Genomic DNA, 13,410 nt, shown 5'->3' with positions numbered 1-13,410 from the left:
GACACATCTACCTAAAACCTAATCTTTCTTTCTAGTGCAATGTGTCTAGTGGTCCTGAACACTAGGGATGTACTAAAGCTGTCCCCAGAGTCTAGGGCAGGCTTGCTGAGCCTGCTCTCAAAACAGAGGATCAAAAATAGCATCTTTCCTGGCTGCTACATCCACCCTATAGGACCTGGTAAAGGTAAGAAGTGTAGACCATGCAGCTACTCTACAAATTTCCTCAGGAGAGACAGCCCTAGTCTCCACCTAAGAGGCAGCAACCACTCTAGTGGAGTGTACTTTCAACGCGATCAGTGGCTGTTTACCATCCCACATAAGCGGAGGAAATGGTCATTTTAATTCATCTGGAAATTGAGGCCCTAGACGCTGGCCTCCCTTTCCTGGCATGACTGGTCAGAACAAAAAGGTGACCCAAAAGGCAAAACTCATTGGTAACTTTGAGGTACCGAAGAAGTGCTCACTTGACATAGAGTTCCTATGAGCATCGGGAGCAGCACAGAGCATTCAGCGCATCAGCCTATACTAAAAAATGCTATTGTGGTTTTGTAAAAGGGGGGACGGACAGTAATTAAAATAATCAATAACACAAGGAAATATGATCCTGTTACTCCTTTGCTTAAGCAAGCATACTGGTTACCAATTCCTCAAAAATCATATATAAAATTCTTTGTTATTTAAAATTTTGATTACTAAAGAACCTCTTTATTTATCAAAATCTTTGATTCCATATGAACCACATAAGATGCTTAGATCTTTAAATTAGAATCAATTAGTGATTTCATCATATAGGGAATTCTTCATTTTTTGTTTGAGATCTTACTCGAGATCAGAACACTGATCAAAAATACCCCAAAATAATAAAACTGAAGAGCAAATAGAAAAACACTTCTGAGCAACTTGCTTGCAGAAAACAAACTGAGCGGGCAGGAGCAGCTCCCTGGGAAGGAGGTGGAGATGGAAAACATGATTGACAGTTTTCTGCAAGCAACTTACTAGTTCAGATATAAGACCCTAGAATTCAGGACCACTAGACACATTACACTAGAACTGAAGTTTGCTTTGTATTGGTGCTATCTTATCTGATCATTTGGTAACTATAACTCCACTGTACCTGTATGCAGAGATCAACTGATTCATATATCATGACTGTGGTAGGCTATTTCATAGGCAGCAAAAACTATATAGGTTATTAGTTATAAGCCTGCATTATACACAGCTGCCTAGTAATTTGCATTAAAAGCTGCTTTATATTTTCAGCTACTTAGGAATTCTGAAACAAACAGGGTGAGAAATCTCTATTAGTGCTAACTGGCCTATTTAAATTAGAATTTAACTGTGAATTAGAAACTGATAGTGAAATAAAGAGCTATTCATTTGTTGGAACAGTCCATAAGTCACTTACTAGTGTATTTTTCCACAGTGATTTTTATTGATTTTGTCATCTTCACCGTCAAACCTTTGCTCCTGATTTTCCTGAGAAAAGTGGAGATCGTGTGGTTCATCAGTCCTTAACACCAAGCGGTTTCCTTCCATGACAGGTACATATTCTCTCCTATTTTCTATCAGTGCTGGTGCATTTTGGAACAAAGATATACCATCTAATTCACTTAAAGTTGACTCTGTGCATCCCGTGTTCTTCTTAGTAGCACTGTGTCCACTGGTAACTAAGTTAGGATGTGGTTCTGTGGCAGAAATTGTATTATATCCACTGCTTAGAGAGGTAGTATCCCCAAAACTTTCTTGTACAACAAGAGCTCTTGGCTGCTTTTCCACTTCATTAACGCCGCTAAGTTGACTGGTACTTCCTCCTTTATCCTCACAATCTTCAGAATGCTGATCTGATGAATTATTTGTACACTTAGGAGACTCTCTAGTACTTGCGTTCCAGGGACTAGTACCACTCTGCAATGTCACTAAATGCTTGATTTCATCCTGTATAAGCTGTACAATGAGTTGAGAAAAAAAACCCAAAAACACATTTAATATCCCCACATATATAAACAGGCACTTCCAGCAAAAGCAGAGTCTGTTCCTTAATGACTTGGGTGAACCTCAACAACTCATGCTGTGAATCCCCCAGTTCCACAGAACTGCTTTATTTCTCTTACTAAATCCCCCGTCAATGGACATAATCTACAGGTTCTGGATTGGTCTGGTGAGGATACTAAGGGCTCCTTTTACTAAGGTGCGCTAGTGGTTTTAGAGCGCGCTACAATGCCACGCGCGCTAGACGCTAACGCCTTCATAGAGCTTGCGTTAGTGTTTTTCGTTTAGCGTGGGGTTTGCGTGCGCTAATCCTCAGCGCGCGCTAAAAAACGCCAGCGCACCTTAGTAAAAGGAGCTCTAAGAGAAGCAGTGTTAATTATTCTGTTATTCCAATAATGATGCCACCTGCAATTTGTGGATCTTTATTTTTAAACAAACAAGAATGAAAACAGCTTTTTTTTCCACACAGAAAATATATGAATCAAAACTTTTCCTTAAAAACAGATTTGCTGATACAAAGAATATAAAACTTTAATCATTATGAAAAGATTTTATAGAAGGAAGTTTCTGCTTGACCCATTGCAAACATTTTCTCATGTTGTCTTTCAAAAATAAAAACACACACTGACTGATATTCAGTCCATGGCAGTCAGCTTTTTTTTTTTACGCTGACCACTGTAGGGAGATTATCCTGGATATTCAGTGCCCCACCAGGTCCAGGCACCAGTGCTAATTATTATCTGAGGCTAATTGTCCAGGCAGTAGCCACTGGAGCAGTTATACAGACTCCAATGGACCTCATAAAATAAAAAGTGACCTGTGCTCCTTTGACCCACCCCCTCAGTACTCCAGTTCCTATCCTCCCCCCCAACTAGGTACAGACCCCTCTTCCACCAAGGCTAAATCCCCCTCCCAATGCTCCCCTCCCCCACAGGCCTAGCTAAATTCTCTGGTGGTCCAGCAATGAACCCCACTCGGTCAAGTTTCCAAGTTTTATTAAAATTTAGATGTATCGCAATATCATTAATTCAAAGCGATTTACAATTAAAACAGGGTCTTAATTATTAACTAAAACCAACACAGACGGACATGACGTACCAATACATAAGGGAAGTAGGGAGAACTAGCAGCTGCCTCAATAAAATGGCTGCTGTGATCTCTCGCAGCAGCTTTGCAATATTTTGGTAACGCTGCGAATAATGAATATTGCCAGTGCCTGCACAACTTTCAGCTCCTCCCCAAATTCCACCCTCGACCTGCTCACTTCAAAAATGGCCAGTCAGAGCCATTAGTCAGTAAGACTGCACATTTAAGTGCCACTGAATATCAGCAATTAGGCAGCTGCAAGCAATTTAAGCAGACAGGAGCCTCTTCTATTTTTAACTACAGTACAGTCTCAATTATCCAACCTTCATTAATCTGACCATCCTGCATATCTGACAGACCCCCCTCCCCCACAAGTGACATCGACACATCACCCAGCATAGCACAGAGGGAAATTTTGCACAAAATATTTTCCAGAGAAAGGAAAAAGGTAAAACAAGAGGGCATAATTTGAGGTTGAGGGGTGGTAGACTCAAGAGTAATGTTAGGAAATTCTTCTTTACGGAGAGGGTGGTTAATGCCTGGAACGCGTTCCCGAAGGAGGTGGTGGAGAGGAAAACAGTGACAGAGTTTAAAAAAACGTGGAATGAACACAGAGGATCTCTAATCAGAAAATAATGGTATATATTGAAGAACTAAGGCCAGTACTGGGAAGACTAGGACGGTCAGTGTCACGTATATGGCCATACAGTTGAGGATGGGCTGGGATGGTTTAGTTGAGCTGGAGTGAGCTTCGATGGAGACTCCAGTAGATGCACGATACTGGGCAGAGCTCTGGGTTTCTGGCCCAGAAATATCTAAGAAAAAGAACAATTTAAATTAAATCATTAAATTATAGAGAGTGTATGTTTGGGCAGACTGGATGGACCATTCAGGTCTTTATCTGCCGTCATTTACTATGTTACCCGGGACCCTGCTTTTACTGCCTTTGTTTATGCATTGTTCGAGGGGTTAGCATTGTTTTCTAAATTATCTGACTTTTCAACAACAATTGGATAACTGAGACTGTACTGTACCTACTGTATACCTGTTTATATCAGATAATTGCAACGGTACTGTACCACATAAATAAGTTTAACTTACCTGAATCTGGTTATGGAACTGCTCTTGTTGGGCAGCTATTTGATCTTGGCATTGTTTCTCCACCAATCTGAATAACTGTAACCATCTAGCCTATTAAATAAAAATAATTACAGTTCAAATTCAATCACAATAATACTTAATAAGATCACTGACCTTCATGACAACACGGGGATAAAGATAAAAACAGCACTGAAAAGCATCGAATAAACTGACTTAATATCAGTTATCAAAAAGTAACGCCAAACACCAGAGAAGGTCAAACTCTGCACAAACGCCAAGAAGTCCAAAAAGGAGCAGAGTTCACCTGGTCTTCAAACAAACCGCACTTATGTTTTATGAATTTTGTTGCTATTAATCAGAAGATAATCATATGACTCGGCACAGGCCATGTTTCAGCTGAAAAGCCTGCCTCAGGAGTCCTAAAGAATATAACATAATATGCAAGAGTCATATAATAAAAACAAACATTTCAAGGTACTATTTATGATTTGGTATTCCATTCATAAGGTATGTGATTTGAAATGATTGGTTTTATTCATGGTTTTTATTATACGACTCTTGCATATTATGCTATGTCCTTCTTTATTAGGTTATGTATTTTTAATATTTTTTTTAGGACTCCTGAAGCAGGATTTCAGCTGAAACATGACCCATACCGAGTCATACGAGTCATGTGATTATCTCCTGATTAGTATGCTTTATGCATTTGGTTGCTATTAAAGTATGGTTTGTTGGAAGACCAGGCGTACTCTGATCAAAAAGTAACACACAGAACTCATTTTTAAAATTTCCTTTTAAAGAAATTACAAAGAAAATGTACAATCTGGTGCTCATAACCAGACACTTTTAGGCCTATTTCCTTACTAAATGTGGATCTAAAAATCTTGTCCCATATTCTAGCCAATTGCTTAGCAAATCTCCTTCCAGACTTAGGCCTAAATCAGAGGTGTCAAAGTCCCTCCTCAAGGGCCGCAATACAGTCGGGTTTTCAGGATTTCCCCAATGAATATGTATGAGATCTATTAGCATACAATGAAAGCAGTGCATGCAAATAGATCTCATGTATATTCATTGGAGAAATCCTGAAAACCCGACTGGATTGCGGCCCTCGAGGAGGGACTTTGACACCCCTGGCCTAGATGCACTAAACAGGATCGGTAAGACCGCGTGGGTCCTTTCCAATCCGATTTTTGGCAGATTCTAAAAGAGCTATTGATACACTATAAATTTTGCATGCAAATGATTTTTGTGGAGGTTCGTCATACTCCCCGTCTCTCCTGTCTGATTGATCTCTGTTAGAACGACTCTCACACATGTGCAGAGCTGGCAAGGGAAGCCCGAACAGGTGAAAGGCAGGGCAAGCCCTGAAGCAGCCTCCTGCCACTAAGATGTTCGGGACAGGAAACCTTTTTTTTTTTCTTTAATGGGCACAGATGCTGTGTGTGTGGCTGTGTGTGTGTGTGTTACACAAGCACAATATCTGCCCCATTAAAAAAGAAAAAAGCCCCCTCCCTGCCGATGACAACCCTCTCTGACAACCAGGAACCAACCCCCTGCACCAGTGATAATCAGTAGGAAGGATGCCCACTCCCTCCAGCCTCCCCCCAACGTGAGAAAAAATTGGCAGGAGGGATGCCCACTCCACCATATTGACCCTCCCCCACGTGAGAAAAAAATTGACAGGAGGGATACCCACTCCTTCCTGCCAATGAAGGATCCCCCCAGCACCAGGCGTCATCCCCTCCCCTCCCCCCCTGCAACCGGATGCTCCTCCAAACCTCCCTCCATCCCCCCCAGTACCTTTGTCTGAAGAGAGCAGGAGGGAGGCAACTCTTGAGGCCTGCCAATTCAAAATGGCAGGCCTTCCCCTCCTTGGTACATTAAGTGATGCACAGGGAGGGGCCTAAGGCCCTGATTGGCTCAGACATCTAAGGGGTGGAGCCTTAGGAGCCTGAGCCAATCAGAGCCTTAGGCTCCTCCCTCTGTATCCAAAGCCAAAGGGATTGAGAAATTTTTTTGCAGAAAGCACTACTTTGGGGGGAAAAGTCATGATACAATGATAGGAGGTGGAGGCCCCTTCCTTGGAGCAGTGGAGAGCACCTATGATCAACCTTCTTCAAATGGAATGCCAGATGATTGAAGATATAGACTCCCCTGGTGGGAAAACTCCAAGACACTTGGGAACCCTTCTGGAATTCATTAACGCATACTATTTACAGTCATTTATTGAATTTGTAACGCTCCTCAAAAATTCTCTTTGTCTCGAACTCAATCAAGCAAATGTATTACTTATCTGGGGTGTGGGAGGGGACGGTAAGGGGTGGGTGAGGAAAAATTCTAATTTCATTGTTATTAGAAAGCTTGTGAAACAGCACCTTTGTAGTTTTTGAATGTTCATGTTCTTATTGTTGTATAATTCTGACTTAATAAACATTAAAAAAAAATAAATAAGAGGAAATATTTTTTCACTCAAAGAATAGTTAAGCTCTGGAACTCATTGCCAATGGTAATAGCTGTTAGCTTAACTGGGTTTAAAAAAAGTTTGGACAAGTTCCTGGAGGAATAATCCATAGTTTTGCCTATCGAGACAGAAACATTCCATTCTACTGATCCCAACGCTTGCCCTGGGATCAGTAGAATGGAATGTTGCTACTATTCTGAGTTTCTGCCAGGTACTTGTGACTTGGATTGGCCATTTTTGGAAACAAGATTCTGGTCTGATCCAGTTTGGCTATTCTTATGTCCTTAAGTTTTAAAAAAATAACGGTGTAACTTGAATGGAGCAACAGGCACATCCCAAAGGCACAGCAGTACAACTGTAGCCACTTTACTGGACAGACTAGATGGCCATACTGGTTTTTACTAAATTAATATATTTCATAACAATGATAACTTCATCTTTCAGAAATAATTACATAACTGTCACTTAATATAAATGGTTTATATCATCATAGAACTGATAAGAAGAATCAAATACCTCACATTCCTTCCAGATTTCTGAATCCGTCTTTTCGATGTCATGCATATCTTGCATAGAAGAGAATGGTACTTCCACAGAACCCACTGTTGCAGAGAATGAAGTCCTCCCTGAGAGAAAGGATGCTTCATCTGTAGGAAACTGGGATAGACTGTTGGAAAAAAAAAAAAATTACACGTTACCCAATATTACAAACTGATACAGTGGGAACAGGATTCAATTAATGCCTCCAACAGTCAGAATCACCCAATACTTTATGTTCTCTAAGTTCAAAGAAGATTTACTTCATTTCTTTCCAAAGAAAACAAAAGTAACATCACTCTAAGGACAAGTCATATCAAAAAAATATTTCAAGCATTAAATTGGGCTTCTATTCTTAAGATGTGTAAGGATATGGTATTAGGTATATTTTAAAGAAACAAAAAAACACAAACCTTGGTGCTTTCATGCCATAGGTACAATTGCTGGGTACACTTTCAGGTGGAATGACATACAATATGGGGCTCCTAATCAAAACTTAAACACATCTAAAAACCCGCCCAAGTTGGCACTTGGTCATCCAAGTACCTATAATCGAAACAGCTTTTTGCCTTTTTGGGGGGCTCACATTTTCCACCCTACTGTACTACCTTATAAGTGCCACCTGCAGCCATAAAGGCTACTGGGGTTGTAGATAGGTAGGTTCAGTGGGTTTTGTGGGCTCACCATAACCTATAAGGGAGTTCTGGTGAGATGTTTATGTGGCACTCATTTTGTGAAGTTCACAGCAGTGCTCTATAACAGTGGTTCCCAACCCTGTCCTGGAGGACCACCATGCCAATCGGGTTTTCAGGATAGCCCTAATGAATATGCATGGAGCAGATTTGCATGCCTGTCACTTCCATTATATCCAAATCTCTCTCATGCATATTCATTAGGGCTAGCCTGAAAACCCGATTGGCCTGGTGGTCCTCCAGGACAGGGTTGGGAACCACTGCTCTATAAGATTCCTCTCTGCTCTGTTGCCATGTCTGGGTGGCCAGTCCATCACAATACTGGCCCCTCCCACATCCAAAAGGTCTTGTTCTGGGCATTTGGGACTTGGACAAATTTTTGGCGAGAATGTGGTACAAAAATAAATGTAGTGGCAGTCTAGATGATCAAACGCCTGGATGTACAGATAAGACTATTTTCAGAAAAAATAATTTTAGACATACTTTTCGAAAATGGACATTTTGCCGCTGCCAACTTTGGGCAACTAGCGCCCTACGTCCAAATCGGACTTAGACATATTTTTTTATTATGCCCTCCATGTACATTTGTATCACTTAGAAATCATTAACACAGATAGATTTGGATTTAAATCATGCTCGTGACATTATAAATGGATGAATGGAATTCATTGACCAAAAACTGTAAATGCTGCATGAATATACAGCCTCATGCAACGTAATTAAAAACTAATCCCACAGCTTGCTCAGCATAATCCTTTCTTGCTGGGGGGTTTTTGGGTATGGAATGGGTCTCATGGTGTGGGTTTGGGTTTGGGGGGGGGGTTTGGGATTTGGAGTGGGTGGGGATTGGGGGGTTTCTTTGGTTGGGGTGAAAATGTGTTTGATGGTACATTTGATGTTCGCGACCTTGTTGTATGGTCGTGTTGTCTTGTGTGTTTATTGATGATGTGCCAATAAAACATGATTTATACTAAAAACTAATCCTTAGCTCACGATGAATAATTTTTGGACTATAATGTATGAGGAACGGCTGGATAAGTTGCAGCTGTACTCACTCAAGGAACGCAGAGAGAGGGGTGACATGATCGAGACATTCAAGTATCTCACGGGCCGCATCAAGGCGGAGGAAGATATCTTCTTTTTCAAGGGTCCTGCGGCAACAAGGGGGCATCCGTGGAAAATCAGGGGCGGGAAACTGCACGGGGACACCAGGAAATTCTTTTTCACTGAAAGGGATCGCTGGAATAGTCTTCCACTTCAGGTTATTGAAGCCAGCAGCGTGCCTGATTTTAAGGCCAAATGGGATAGACATGTGGGATCTATTCACAGAGAAAGGTAGGGGAGGGTCATTGGGGTGGGCAAACTAGATGGGCCATGGCCCTTATCTGCCGTCTATTTCTATGTTTCTATCTAATTTTTTCCTCAAAAAAGCATTTTATTTAAAAAAATCCAATTTAAATAAAAAAAATTTGATTAAAAAAAATTTTTTTTTTTTAAATCACTGATTTTTATCGACCCTGTTTCTAGCTAAGAACAGTGATGGGACTTGCAACAAAAACAATATGGGGCTCATAATCAAAACAGAAATATGTCTAAAACCCCACCCAAATCAGCACTTGGATGACCTAAAAGACAGGTCATCCAAGTGCCGATAATTGAAACGGGATTTTAGACGTATCCAGATACTTTTTAGGCCTCTGAATATCTCTGTGCGCCCAGAGCTAAAAGGGGCATTTTTGAAGGAGTGGTTAAGGCGGGATGTGGGCTGACCTAGACTTAGTCGTACTGCAGGGATAATTGAAAATTTTACGAGGCTGTCTGGACAGAACTTATACGTTGTGACTTAGGCGATATAAAAACAGGTCTAAATGCCCAGAAGATATCCAAAGTGACCAGATAACCACTGCAGACACAAAGTACAGACCCCCACACACTACCCCAGTGATCACTGACCCCCCACTGCCATAAAAATCAGAATAAAAATGTACATACCTGCCACCAGAACATCAGCACCTTTAAAGTTATAGTCTTAGATGTACTGTCAAATCGATATGTCAGTAGAAGCATTATGTAATAATTGGATCTTGGACATGGTTATCATGGATTTAGTTAATTTTCTCTTGAAAGAAGGTAGATAGGGCTTCACTATCAAGGTGCGAGTGCAAGGATGAGCTGCTTCCTTGGGAGGCTGAAAATATATTTTTTGTCAGGGTGAAAATAACCCTTGATCTACTTGGGGCCTTCATTAAACGTTTGATAGTCTTTTTTTTTTTTTTTTTTTTTTGCTTCATAGGTGGCTAATTTGTATTTGTTTAATAGTTCATTCCAAAAAGACTCATCTTCACACCTTTTGGTTTCCACCATTTTCTTTCATTCCTTCTTAGCTCTCTTTTCTTTGCCCTCAACTTATCTGTGAACCACGGAGAAGAGAAATTGTGTGAGTATGATTTGATGATCTCGGTAGTTGCTAAGCTCTCAAAAAGTTTTTGAACTTCAATGGGCCAACCTAAAGTGGCTTTCTCAAATGGAAAGCTATCATGTTCAATCCTATCTGCTAGTTCAGAGAGACCAGAGAAGAATAGCTCTAAATTTAACAAGTCAGGAACAAACATTTTTTTTCTTCTGGGCTTTTTCTCTATAAAGCTGGTTTATCAGTGGTGAGGAGATCAAATGAGATTAGATGGTGGTTGGTCCAGGGGACTGACATATTAGAGTAGCTTGCTGGGGTGACATGGTTTGGTTGTCCATCAAGTAAGAAAATCAGATTTAGCAGATTTCCAGAGCAGGTATACAGTGTGTTGGGGTGGTAATTAGCTGGTGAAAGCCTAGGTTGAATAGAGTCATGTCAAAGTCATGCGGGCTCCAGCGAGCTCCAGATATATCTGAGAAATTGAAGCCCCCTAAAATTACGATTTGTTTGTAGGATACAACTAATTTGCTAATTACAGAGTAACTCATTTAAAATGTTCATAGGGGAGTGGGGACTGGAGAGCATGATATATCAATACAAAGATGGGTTTTTTTTGTTGTGGCCCACTAAGAAGATGAATTAGTATATAGGCTTAAAGATGGAAAATATTTATAGAAGAATGCGTACTGTTGCAACCTAAGGGGTGGGATACACTATAGCCCTCCCCACAATATCTTCTATATTACAACTGTTTATTAACAAAAGTCTTCAGGCCCTCAGAGGTGCCACCAGATGCTCAATTATGTCTCATAGCAACTGGCTTTATGCCCCCTATCGTCATCGGGTCTCTTTAGTTTTTTAAAGTTTTTTTTGTGCAATGCTATATTTTTGTGTTAATTCAATAAATAGTTGATAAAAGTTAGAACTTATCTTGGGTGGTTCAGCCAAGAGGGATAGAGTACTGCCAACATGTTTCACCCTATTCGGGTTTCCTCAGGGCACAATCCCTACAATAAAACATAACTTAAGTGCTCAATGCTTACTAAAATTCATTGCATCAACCAAAAACAACTAAACTATTGGCTTACCTCAGAACTTTGTGTGCTCTATACCAGTGTTTTTCAACCTTTTTTGGGCAAATGCACACTTGTTTCATGAAAAAAATCACGAGGCACACCACCATTAGAAAATGTTAAAAAATTTAACTCTGTGCCTATATTGACTATATATAAAGTAATTCTCTTGAATAGGAATCAAATAAACACAAAGAAAGTATTTTATAATTACTTTATTATGAAATATTAAGTAAACAGAATAGTGAAAAATTAAAAATACTTTATTCAGTGCGAAACCTGGGCCTGTTTGGCTGAACACAAAGCTGATATTCTGGCTGGAATCGAAGAAAGACACACACGTAGCTCTTCGTCAACAGCTCTCAGTCTCTCTCTGTATTTGGTTTTATGCTTCGCTCCCATCTCCTCACACAAAGCTGCAAATATGCGACTTTTCACGGGTCGTGACTTTACATAGTTTACCATGCACACAACATCATCCAACACATGAACTAGGACTGCTGGTAAAGTCTTGGCTACGAGGGCCTCGCGGTGTAAAAAACAATGCGTAACAATCACATCTGGATTTCTTTCCTTCACTCTGCTTACAAAGCCTTTGGTGCGCCCGACCATGGCTGCAGCTCCATCGGTGCAGACACTTGTGCAGTTTTCCCACTTACCGTATTTTCACGCAAATAACACGCACCCGTATAAAACGCGCACACGTGTATAGCGCGCAGAAATCACGATGATAAGCACAAAAACTTTGGTATAACGCGCTCACGATTATACCGCGCATGCTGCCCGACTCTCCGTTCACCCCCCTGACTTCCGTGCACTGCCCCGCCTCTCCGTGCGCTGTCCCGACTCTCCGTTCACCCCCCCCTGACTTCCGTGCACTGCCCCGACTTTCCGTGCGCTGTCCCGACTCTCCGTTCACCCCCCCCTGACTTCCGTGCACTGCCCTGACTTTCCGTGCGCTGTCCCGACTCTCCGTTCACCCCCCCTGACTTCCGTGCACTGTCCCCCCTTGAAGGTCTGTCCCCATCCTGAAAGCCTGATGCCCCCCCCCGACGTCCGATACATCCCTCCCCCCGAAGGACCGCCGATTCCCCAACAATATCGGGCCAGGAGGGAGCCCAAATCCTCCTGGCCACGGCGACCCCCTAACCCCACCCCGCACTACATTACGGGCAGGAGGGATCCCAGGCCCTCCTGCCCTCGACGCAAACCCCCCCCCCCCCAACGACCGCCCCCCCAGCCGACCCGCGACCACCCTGGCGACCCCCACGACCCCCCCACCCCCCTTCCCCGTACCTTTGGTAGTTGGGCCAGAAGGGAGCCCAAACCCTCCTGGCCACGGCGACCCCCTAACCCCACCCCGCACTACATTACGGGCAGGAGGGATCCCAGGCCCTCCTGCCCTCGACGCAAACCCCCCTCCCCCCCAACGACCGCCCCCCCCAAGAACCTCCGACCGCCCCCCCAGCCGACCCGCGACCCCCCTGGCGACCCCCACGACCCCCCCACCCCCCTTCCCCGTACCTTTGGTAGTTGGCCGGACAGACGGGAGCCAAACCCGCCTGTCCGGCAGGCAGCCAACGAAGGAATGAGGCCGGATTGGCCCATCCATCCTAAAGCTCCGCCTACTGGTGGGGCCTAAGGCGCGTGGGCCAATCAGAATAGGCCCTGGAGCCTTAGGTCCCACCTGGGGGCGCGGCCTGAGGCACATGGTCGGGTTGGGCCCATGTGCCTCAGGCCGCGCCCCCAGGTGGGACCTAAGGCTCCAGGGCCTATTCTGATTGGCCCACGCGCCTTAGGCCCCACCAGTAGGCGGAGCTTTAGGATGGATGGGCCAATCCGGCCTCATTCCTTCGTTGGCTGCCTGCCGGACAGGCGGGTTTGGCTCCCGTCTGTCCGGCCAACTACCAAAGGTACGGGGAAGGGGGGTGGGGGGGTCGTGGGGGTCGCCAGGGGGATCGCAGGTCGGCTGGGGGGCGGTCGGAGGTTCTTGGGGGGGGGACGGTCGTTGGGGGGGAGGGGGGTTTGCGTCGAGGGCAGGAGGGCCTGGGATCCCTCCTG

General features: G+C 43.3%; 1 protein-coding gene across 8 annotated transcripts in view; it reads right to left on the bottom strand.

Annotated features, from left to right (window-relative positions):
- The window catches only part of MPHOSPH9 (M-phase phosphoprotein 9), a 154,431-nt gene that overhangs the window by 118,772 nt on the left and 22,249 nt on the right, over positions 1-13,410 (bottom strand). For 7 of the 8 annotated variants that reach the window (XM_033954541.1, XM_033954540.1, XM_033954538.1 and 4 more), the window contains 3 exons: positions 7,154-7,304; positions 4,177-4,266; positions 1,406-1,944 (listed from right to left, as the gene is read on the bottom strand). In XM_033954541.1, the coding sequence (XP_033810432.1) occupies positions 1,406-1,944; positions 4,177-4,266; positions 7,154-7,304 (780 nt within the window). Of the gene's footprint in view, positions 1-1,405; positions 1,945-4,176; positions 4,267-7,153; positions 7,305-9,858; positions 10,277-13,410 lie in introns of all 8 variants that reach the window. The other variant, XM_033954544.1, reaches the window with a different exon arrangement.

The sequence above is a fragment of the Geotrypetes seraphini genome, chromosome 8 (assembly GCF_902459505.1).
Source record: "Geotrypetes seraphini chromosome 8, aGeoSer1.1, whole genome shotgun sequence".
NCBI classification, from domain to species: domain Eukaryota; kingdom Metazoa; phylum Chordata; class Amphibia; order Gymnophiona; family Dermophiidae; genus Geotrypetes; species Geotrypetes seraphini.
The sequence above is the reverse complement of the archived record's forward strand: the minus strand, read 5'-3'. Positions and strand labels throughout refer to the sequence as shown.